Source organism: Gossypium hirsutum, chromosome A03 (assembly GCF_007990345.1).
Source record: "Gossypium hirsutum isolate 1008001.06 chromosome A03, Gossypium_hirsutum_v2.1, whole genome shotgun sequence".
In the NCBI taxonomy this organism is placed as follows: Eukaryota; Viridiplantae; Streptophyta; class Magnoliopsida; order Malvales; family Malvaceae; genus Gossypium; species Gossypium hirsutum.
Genome location: NC_053426.1, coordinates 105821120 through 105832223, shown reverse-complemented (window position 1 = coordinate 105832223; position 11104 = coordinate 105821120). Strand labels below are relative to the sequence as shown.

General features: G+C 31.1%; 1 protein-coding gene across 2 annotated transcripts; it reads right to left on the bottom strand.

Annotated features, from left to right (window-relative positions):
- Positions 1 to 7852: 7852 nt before the first annotated feature.
- On the bottom strand, positions 7853 to 10437 carry LOC107886770 (E3 ubiquitin-protein ligase RMA1H1). 2 transcript variants are annotated; one of them, XM_016810822.2, is made up of 2 exons: positions 10088 to 10437; positions 7853 to 8989 (listed from the first exon to the last, which is right to left on the bottom strand). In XM_016810822.2, exon 2 carries the CDS (start codon positions 8987 to 8989, stop codon positions 8204 to 8206), a length of 786 nt encoding a protein of 261 aa, XP_016666311.2. In that variant the 5' UTR covers positions 10088 to 10437; the 3' UTR covers positions 7853 to 8203. The 2 variants fall into 2 exon arrangements, with proteins under 2 accessions (XP_016666311.2, XP_016666312.2); XM_016810823.2 differs by having other exon boundaries at positions 9574 to 10337.
- Positions 10438 to 11104: the final 667 nt, after the last annotated feature.

Sequence of the window (11104 nt, the reverse complement as noted above, 5' to 3'; positions counted from 1 at the left end):
AAAATGTCTTTTAACTTTTTCTTTACTTCCAAATATAACTTCAAATTTTAAAAAAGTTGTACAGGAAATGGGACCATCGAAAACGGAAAACAACATCCCACGTATCTCTTGATCTCAAAGCGTAGCCCGCAATCAACGTGTTGATCACCAATGACATTACCCATCAGATTTAGGCCACGTGTCTCATGATGCGTTGGATCCCACGAGGCCTAACCCTTTCTCCCCCTGCTTAAAAGCAGCTCAGAGTTCCCCTTCCACCACTCTCCACCAGCGCAGCAACCAAACTCTGAAATATCCTAACCTTCTTTTTTTACTTTTTGTTCGATTAGTCTTCTATTCGGTATCGCTTTCATGGCTGGGTTCGAGCAGCAAATAAAGGAGAGAGCCAAGGAACTCAAGGTTTTTTTCAAGAAGGGGGTGAAGATCGTGGGAGAATCATGCAAGAAAGGTTGGTACAAAGTCAAGCACATCAGAGGCTGATTCTTTTGCCTTCCATCATCTTGTTTTCATTTCGTTTCCTATGTAGAGATCTTTGTCAGTCATCTTGTTTTGGAGGGTTTTCTTTAATTTTTTGAAGGATTTTTACTGTTTTCTGCTTATTTTTTGTGCCTTTTTTTTAGCATCTTATGAGTTGATTTGATTTTGAGATTATAGTTAACTGTTTCTGTTTGGCTTTTTTTTATTGTTCCAACATCTGTTTTATGAGGATGAACCCTGGAAAAATGTCTATTCTGTGAAGTTATTAATTTTTATTTGAAACAGATTATCGAATAATTACTGTATTTATTACTATTAAAATAGAAAGCAACCATTTCTGGCATGGTCTTGGATCCGATTGGCAAACAACAAGGACCATATGCATGTAATTGACTCCTTTAGCTGGAATTAACCATACAAGACACCTTCGTCAAACTTGGAAATTGTCCAGATTTTATAATTATTGGAAAATATTAGCAATTCTAAATTATAGACGGGAGTCTTTTTTATTTCCAATTACACCGCCATGGATGCATGTACAATGTACTTGTACAAACTTGATCGCCTCTTTAGAAGGCAGTTAAATAAAAGTTAAAATATACTCTATTTTCCATAAATTTAGAATTTAATTCTGTACTTTTATTTATAAAAAATTAGTCATTTTAAAAATTTAAATTCAAAAAGTAGTTATAATTTGAGTGTTAATAAATTCTTAATATAAAATGAGTAACATTAAAAATATTTAAATTTTAACTGATTTATTTAATTTTTTTTTAGAAGTGATATTTTAGATTTGAACCCAAATATGTAAAAGATTTTCGCTGTTCACTTGGCAACTCTTTATTAAATGGAGTGCAGCATTCAGTTTTCCTCCTGGGCCTAAAATGAGGAGGAGGTCTTCCACTTTAATCAGCCATTACTAGTCAGTAGTCACTCACTTCAACAACACCTGGGCGAGGCTTTTCTTGACTCAAACAGAATATTTGTCAACTTAAATCCCTATTGGCATGAGTCCTACTAACGATGGCCACTTCCCATGATACAACTTCTGCCTCTCCTTCGAATTGCATGGAATAAAGTTGATTGGGGAAGTTTGAAATCTCAACATTGTACCAAATACAATGTCATGCCCTCTAACAACACCCTTTTCATCAATATCAAATCTTCTCTACTAGTTGTTTTAGGCAGGGACGAAAGGTGATATCGGTTGAATTTAGTCGGATTTGTTTTTTAATGTTTCAAATCACCATCATAATTTGATTAGATTCAATTTTCGAACCTTTTCATATCAATTTTTAGTTTTAGATTTTTAATTTGGTTTTTATAAAATGAGATTTGTTTTATGATTTTTTAAATATTATTTGATGAAGTATTAATTTTTTTTATATAATTTTATGATATTCTTAATATATATATATTTATATAAAACTTTTAAGTATTTTAACTATTTTTTTATATCATGAAAATCAAAATTAATTATAAATTAAATAAAATTCCATAATCTGCCCAAATAACCTCAATTTGAGTCTCCCTTTTTTTTTTCTTACTCGACCATAGTCGGGATGTGAAACTTTGGAACACATTCTCTTCTTGTCCCTTGGCCCTTCCTACTTGGAGAGCTTTGAACTTCAATGGTATAGCTTTAATGGATCCAACTTCTTGAATCACCCACCGCATCTTAGAGACCTCAAGCTTCGACTCCTTGGTCCCAGAATGCCATCAAGATCAACTGTGATATGGCATTCCAGGTCTCAACCTCCAAAGCATAGCCCTAGCCCGTGACAGTCAAGGAAATCTACTGACTGGAGCCAACGCCCAAATGCACTTATCCTCTGCATTAGCGGTTGCCGCCTTAGGTATCAAGCTTGGCTCCTCCCTTATTTAACTTCGCCATGGCAAGACATCTTTATTGATCGATGCTCTCTCAAGGAAGATTCATATTCCTTAAGACACCTTAGCAATTGTTGACGATAGTCACTCATCTCTTCCTAACAATTTTAATGTGTCCTTTTGCTTTACCCCTCGTGACGAAAACTTATGATTAGATAGCTAGAAAATCTTTGTATGAGGCTTGTCCCCAGGATTGAGTCTTATGTCGACCAATAAGCTCCAACCTCTTCTGTTATCACTCTTTCTTTATAATTAATACTAGTGGAATATTGAAAAACAAAATACCCAACTTCTAGAAATCTGAAGTTTTTAAGCAGGAAAAAAAATATATAACTAATACTGATATAAGGATCTTCCAAACATCTAAAGTCTTATATATATATATAACCAATTCACTAATCTATCAAAAGGTAAATAGACCAGAACGAACAAAGAAAGCGACAATCTAAGCCTAAGTTAATAGAGTTATGTGATACATCCAGTCCTAACCCCTCTACTTCGCTAATAGTACAAGAAGAAGCATCAAAAGATACAACAGATGTAACAAAAGAAGAGGTAACGATGGTTTGCATGTAATAAAGCCACTCTAATCAAATGGCGAGTCACTTTATTGGCATCCCATCTATTTTAGTGAGAGGGTAGATGTTGAAATTGAGATTTTAACATAAGATAATCATGTAAGAGTAACCCATACTCAAATTTAATGGATTTCTTCGAAATTAAAAAATTAATAGCTTCCTAACAATCCGACTCCAGACCCACTTTCTCCATCCTCAAAGCTTTTAGCCATGACAAAAGCCTCCCATAAAGCGATTGCTTCAAACACGTTTCGGTTTTGTTGGCCCGATATTCACTTTGAATAGCCACTTAAAAATAAGCCGGTCTCATTGCGAACTAAAGCAGCAAAGGAAGTTACATCCGCAATGCTATCACTCCGGCATCTACGTTACATTTAACATAACCAGTGGTGAGTGATGACCAATGTATAATAATCGAGAGATGGGAGGAGAGCTATCATTAACTCGGTCCAACAATCTCTTAGCTGCTTTCTAATCATGCAAATATTTACTTGCAAATGCGAGTATAATAAATCAATTATAATTATTTTTAATATTAAATTAAAAATAATGAATGAATGAAATTAGTGAAGTAAATATGAATATAATCGACAGTTATGAACTATAAAGCTTATAGTGATAGTTCAACATTAATATGAAAAATGAAACAAATGCGGACAAAAAAATTCTCGTCCATCTACCAATAAATTATTTTCCTAATAATGTAACCAAGATTAACAATCACACAATTAAACACCATAGGCTTAACGGTCTGAGGCTACAGCCCGCACAGCAGATAGGCTTTACCATCCATTATTTCGGCCTTGAAAACTTCAAGGCCTACGCCCTCCTTCTCCCAAACCCTGTCTCAACTAGATTTGTCCATGAATTGTATCACCTGATTCAACTCAAAAGCATGTCCAAAATATGAGAGGGTTTAAACAAGAATATAAGCTTAAAAAAATAAGATTTGGTTTTTGAAAACGGACTGATCTTGGGTAAGGATTCCCTTTTCCCTTTCCATTCCCTATTTCCCTTTAATCCCTAATCCCTAAATTTTTCCTTGCTTCTTACTTCTTTGCCATTGCCACCATTGCTGCTTCTCTTCATTTTGCTGCTTTTCGTTGATTTTAATTTCTTTATTTTTGCAGAAAATATTGAACGCGAAGATCTTTGTTCTTTCACCCATTGTTCTCTTCAATTTCCTTTTCACAATCCTTCCTTTCCCTTTAAATCTACGTTTCCTTATTTGAACTCAATTTTGTTCTCTTTTTACTACTTTTGAAAGGTTGGGATTTTTTTGTTGCTTTGCTTTTTATTCATTTTGATTCCATTTGGATTCAATTCAGTCAAGGGAAAATTTATTTGGATTCTCTCTTTTGATACTCTAGACTTGTTAATTTTCAAAAAAAAAAAAAAGAAGAAACAAAGGTCAATTAGAGTGGATGATGAAATTAGGGTAAAAAATAAGCTGAGTCAAACCAAGGTTTAGCATATATAATATGGGCTAGGCTTGGATAAAAATATCAACTCATTTTTTAGCCCGGGCTATTGGGCCTAAAATCTTAGTTGGACGCGACTCAGCTCATGGACATCTCCACTCTCAACCCTAATCTATTAAATTAAACCTACTATTTTTGAGTTAATATAATTTGTTTCCCTTCAACTTGAGAATTAAATCTATTTCAATATTTACATTTTTTTTAATTTTGGTATGTAAACGTATTTTGGTCTTTAAATTTGGATTACATTAAAACTTAACGATTTAACATTTTAAGATTATGCCACATAATTAAAATTTTTATATTTTTCAAGTTTATACATTAAAACATCAAAGTGGACAAAAAATATAATATCAAAGTGAACTTATTTATGAAAGTTCAGTGGTCAAAATTACATTACATTAGCTCTTTTTGTTTAACTATTCAAATCAAGACAACTCCATACCTCACCCCTTATGGGTGAAATTAGGAGGGTTGGTAAGGGCCTCTAAATTTTATGAAATTTCAATTCAGTTCTTTTAAATTTTAAAATTTTTATTTTGATATTATAATTAATGTTTAAAAATAGGATAAATTTGTATTTGGTCTTAAAGTTTTCCAAAACTTCTTTTAATTTGATGTCTTTTATAGAATTTATAATTTTTATGACAAATTTAGTAACATTTTTAGTTTAATTTTGTAAACTAATATACAAAATAGTATCTTAAATATTAATTTGGAAAAATAATTAATCTTTAAATAATTACAATATTTAATACAAATTGAGTATTTAACATTTTTTTTAAATGTTAATTTTGATGATCAAACTTATCCTAAATTTAAAAAATACATTATTTAAAGTAGGCTCGGACTGTATAATGTTAAATTTGGTGATCAAGATTATCCTTAATTTAAAAAAATATAAGTTGATCCTACTTTCAACATGTCTATATTATATAAATATCTCCCCTTTATCAAAACTTCTGGCTATGCCCCTACACCCCTTAACTAAAAAAAGTGTACTTCTTTCTCACATCAAAATTTGTTTTTAAATTATATAATATATTATTTTATATTTATATATTATCTATACTATTATCTAAGCCTAGACTGAGTTAGTGTCATTGAGTCAATTGAACACCAACTTAGTTGAAAAATTACTAAATTGTCCTTACATATTTGAAATAAGTTATAACCTTACGAGGGTATTTTTATCTTTTTACATTTTAAATAAAACCAATAAAAAATACAAATTATGATATTTAAACCTATACCATCAACATGCATAAAACCTCAACTTCACCACTACAGTTTCATTTTTATTATTCTATATATTCTAATATTATTACAGAAAAGTTTTCACCCATAGTGTTAGTATATTGATAATATATCATTGATTGAGTTAATATCACAAGTAAACTTAATATTAAATTTTTATAATTATTTTTTATATCGGATTTTCCTTTCGTCAACATGATAACATTTTGACGTGTTATAAAAAAATGAAAATATCATGGTAAACAATTAGAGTGCATTTAATATTCTTAATTTTTTTTTGTATTTACCTATTTAAATTTCTTTTAACACACAATTTAAAGAATTTTTTTACATTTTAATTTCATACGTATTGCGTATGTGTTGTTATATTATTAGTTTTAAATTGTATATTTTATTTATTATATGTTATTTTTAAATATATACATGTGTTCTAAATATGTGATTTTCACATAAAAATTTTAATATAATTTATAATCTAAAACTTAGAAATATGTAAAACTATTTATATCTTAAATGTTAATAAAAAAACTTTTTCAAAAAGAATATTTATTTATTTATTTTACCAACTTTATGTTATTTATTTGTAAGGAATCTAAAATACTTATTCTGAAGAAAATTTAAAATTATATATCGGATCAGAGCAATACAATACGAATATTTAAGTCGATGTCAAATTATTTATAATATGTATTGATATCTGACATATTTTGACATACAATTTTGAGTTTTTCGATATTTTTAAATTTTAGTTTAAAATATTAAAATTTTATATCAGTCAGTAGGGAATCCAGACACTTCGAAACCATTGAAACGGAATTTATCAATTTAAGATAGGAACGTATATAGGTTAAAAAAAAAAAAAGGTTAAATTAAGTTTAAACCTTTTTAAAAATTATAAAATACCGTCATCGTTATACATTACTTTTTTTTTTTTTTGGATAACTTACACGTTGGCTTTCACTTTCGATAGTTAGTGTGATTGATACTTCTAGTTCACGTTTTGTGGTGTTGAAATGTAAATGCAAATCCTTATATTAGTTATTGGTAGAAAATGAAAGGCCGCCAACCCTCTGCACGGAAGATGTCATTCTCATTAATCATGTCACCTCAGCTCCAGGATGATGATGATGACAAATGGGAAAAGAAAAAAAAGTAATGTGTTTCTCTAATATGTATTATTATCATTATGTTATGGGCAGGCAAAGCAAGATGAGCACCTTATTTCATTTTGTTTATTTGAATGTTCACTGCATCCAAGAAGCTAAAACTCAATTAAAAGGAAAGCAATGACGTTGCCTGTGTGAAAGGGTGAAGGAGACTGAACGCAGCAACCCTGTTTTGGCCCCTTCCCTAGTCTTAGCCTCAGGCGTCAAAATTTGACAGCCCCCATAACCCCCTTCTATTCAACTAACTATAATTATATATAGAAGAAACAAAAAAGAAAAAAACCAGCGGATCTCTCTTTCTTGGAAGTTTCTTCTTACTCCACTCATGTTTATCGATGGTCTACAAATGCGAACTATAGGCATTAGTTGCCGCTACCCAATCCTACCCTTAAACTACTGTATATTAGTTAACGTTTAGTAGCATCAATTTAATATTACTTCTCGTAATCATTTTTTTAGATAAAAAAATATTTTAGAAATAAAAATATTATTAAATAATATGTTTCTGAGTTTTTGACTAAAAACATATTTTATCTTGAAATCACTTTTGAAAATTTCAAAAATATTTTTTTCAAAATGCTTATTATAAGTAATACTAAGCTGGAAAATTTTATTTAGGAGAGAATTCATTATCTATATCTAGGAAAAATTAAATAATCAACTTTTGTAAATAGATATTGTAAGCTTGTAATCTTATATTGATATGAATGACACACGCAGTTAAATTTATGCTCTAATTGGTATTTTATATGACATTCTATCTAAAATTTTGTACAAATTGAATCTATTAGTTAAATATAAAAACTTGATGTTATTTAAAATTTTCAATTTAAAGTATTTACCCAATTAATAGTATCATAATCAATCTCATGCTAAAATTGCTCAAAAAGATAAAATAAAGCTATTCATACAATTTGGATTAAAATATTAACCGAAAGGTGCAATTTGATTACAATGATGTAAATAAACAATGAAGTGAAAATGAAGTGACAACTACATCATATAAAGGAGCAATTTAAAACATGAATCCTCTTATTAGGTAAAGCGTCAACAATAATTCTTCAAGGCTACAACTTAAACAAGTTTAAGCTATGAATGAGGTTTGGTTGGGCAAACCGTACAGGATACAATTTTGTACAATATCCCTTCAGTTATCCAATAGCCAAAAACTTTACCATATTATTGATTTTTTTTATATATAATTATTGGTGTTCTTAAACATTTTACAGCCTTGAAAAATAACCCTATAACATACTGACAGGAGATGGCCTCATTTATACGTCCGGCTGAAATTTTGTATATTTTTGGTCTCCTATACAGGTATACTTTGCCAACCAAAGCAGAGTATACAAAATCAGAATAAAAGAAGACAGAAGAAAATGCAGCAGCAGAGGAAAAAACTTATTCTGCTTAGCGACTTATCGGCTTGCATTAATTGCCTTCTGATCCTACGACTAGTAGTCCCCCCGAGATTGTATGAATTCGGATATGTATGTAAATCTGTTATCGAGTTCCCAAATGCCCTTGTGTATACCATCTCACTGAACATTCGGGTCACCGGATCTAGTACATTTATCATCGTGCCACCTGGACTAAGCATCGATGAATCAGGATAACTGCCCTGTTGAGCATAGTAGATTTGTGGTTCATATGAATAACCAAGGTGATGTACCGGCTGCTGAAACCGTAGATTATCAGAACTATTAGGCGACCTTATTGAGCCAACACCGCAAGTAGGAGCAAGAGGTCTCTGTGGTATGACTATACCGAATTCGGGAGTGTTGTCTGTTGATGCCTTAGTTGTTTGGCCCCTGCCATAAAGAGGAATCAGTGTGGTATTTGAAAGTTCAGCTTTGCACACAGGGCATTGCTGCTGTTTCTGGTCTAGGTTATCAGTGGAGATGGTCTGACAATGAAGCCATTTGTAAATGCATGGCCAACAATAGAGGTGACCGCATAGAGTAACCACCGGATCCTGCACCGAGTCTAGGCAGATATTGCAGTCAAAACCAGCAGAGGGATCATCATCGGAACCTGTGAACGGACCTGGTGAATTCTCCCACTTGTCCAAGGATCTTTTCCCTTCTGTACTTGAAGGGTCATAAGCTTCAGTATCTTCAAAGTACTGTTCAATGTCCATCTGCAGTAAATATATATACATATATATATGCAAAAGAAATACCATATTAGAATCATGAAAGTATGATAATTCCAACTACCAAGTTTGATGAACAATTATTACAAGTTCCTTTGTTATTATCACCAAGCAAAACTAGAACATTAGATTATGCAAGACGACATCTTTGCTCTATAATGAGAAATAGGAGCACGGCAGGTGATAGTTGGTAAGAAATGGCTTGTGCATAAATTGCAAAAAACCCATGTCCACAAAATGCTACCATATCTTTATGTGCTCAACAACCCCCTTTAACTACATGAATACTACTCTTCCAATGGTGGGTCACCAAATCTACTCAATTTTTTTCTATATTTGCTGTAAAAGAAATAATAGCACAAAACATTTTTTTTTCAAAAGCATCACAACTAACCATGTCATATCTCAATGCAGAAAGTATGCTAAATTTTATAAAAGATTAATTCTGGTTGTGAAATTTCCTTATTTTGGTGCCTAAAGAATGAATGATCTTGCATGCTGTTTATAACTTTCTTCTCTTCAAAATACTCAAAAAAAATAAAATTTATTCAAACTAATTTCCATCAAACCTTGAGATTCTAAGGACTTCACGTTTTTCCCTAACGATGATTTACCAGAAATTTTAGTAGATTGTTAAAGCATTAAGCTAGATCCATCCTAACTTTGACATTTTAAAATCCGAATACAAAACAATAAGCAAATAGAGATAAGATAAGAAAGTTGAAAAAGATAAAACACCCAATTTCAGCTTTTTTAAGCTACTTTTGTTTTTTGAAGGGGGTGAGGATTTCAAAGAAACTTAAAATTCAGCTTTCAATGGCTCAACCCCAATAATGCAAGTTCAGCCAAAAACCAGAAAAATCTCTCCAAAGTTGAGAAAATATTATCAAAAGGAATTCAACTTGGAAAACCAGAAAAATCTTCCTCAAGCTTAAATATAGAATTAAGCTCTTTTTCAACTCTTGATAATTACAGAAACAAAAAAGAACCCAGAAAATAAAAAAGGAGAAAGAGTGAGGAATTGAAATGGGTTATGGATAAACTTGAAAACAAAATGCTGCACAGAGAATAAAAAAACCATACCAGCTAGTTGACAAGTCTCTTTTACGTGAACTTTGATCAACAGAGAGAACTTTCTTTTCTTTTCTTTTCTTTTTCTGAATGGAGAATCTAGCAAAGCTCTTGTTTGAAAGAAACCCAAAACCACAAGACACAAATATAATCCAAAAAACAAAAGAGATTGAATAGTTGAGTTGAGAAGGAATAAGATTTTTTTAAAGGCTTTTAAACAAATGAAAGCAAGAGAGAACATGAGAGCTTAGAGGAATCGATTCGGCTCTGCTTTATAGATGGAGGCAAATGCATATCATCATAAAATAATGATAATGTTTTTTAAAAAAAAATAATAAGTGGATTAAACATTAGTAAAAAAATTTAAAAATGACTTTGCTATTGTCGCACGGCGAGTTTGATGGCTCATGATTCCCGCTATCTTACGTGGCACTCTTTCTTTATATATTAATATTTTATTTAATATATCTTGTTTTGCATGTGATCAAAGGTTATATATATTATATATGATACGCGTATTTTACTTTTAATATGTAAAATTACATTAATCATCCATGACCCTTATTAATATTTCATTTTGATCCAGTTTTGAAAGTGATAAATCGTGGATCACCAATCACTCTATTTCAGATCCAATCGTAAATATTAAAAACATATGATTTAGGTCCTATTTCAGTTTACTGAATAAGATGGAGGGTCCAATGAATTGTCTATAAAGGGCAACTGATATACTAATTTTACCTTTGACACCCACCTTTCCATTCTCATTTTAAATATATTAAAACAAAATGAAGTACGTGTAAATTAAGGCAACTTCGCTTTGAAAGTCATATTTACTTTTTCAATTTCTTCCTTTCCTACACAAATTATTAATATTAGTAAAAGTAACTGTGGTAAGAATTTTTTACTATGTTTCGGTGAAAGCTAAGAATTTTGCATGCGTTTGATACTTCTTTTAAATGGTCAGTTGAGGTGTGAAATGCTGTGTTAACTTACCTTTTACAATGCTTAATATCCGGTGGAAAAAGC

Coding starts and splice junctions, on each gene's coding strand:
- LOC107886770 (XM_016810822.2), bottom strand. CDS start 8,989: ATGGACATTGAACAGTACTTTGAAGATACTGAAGCTTATGACCCTTCA.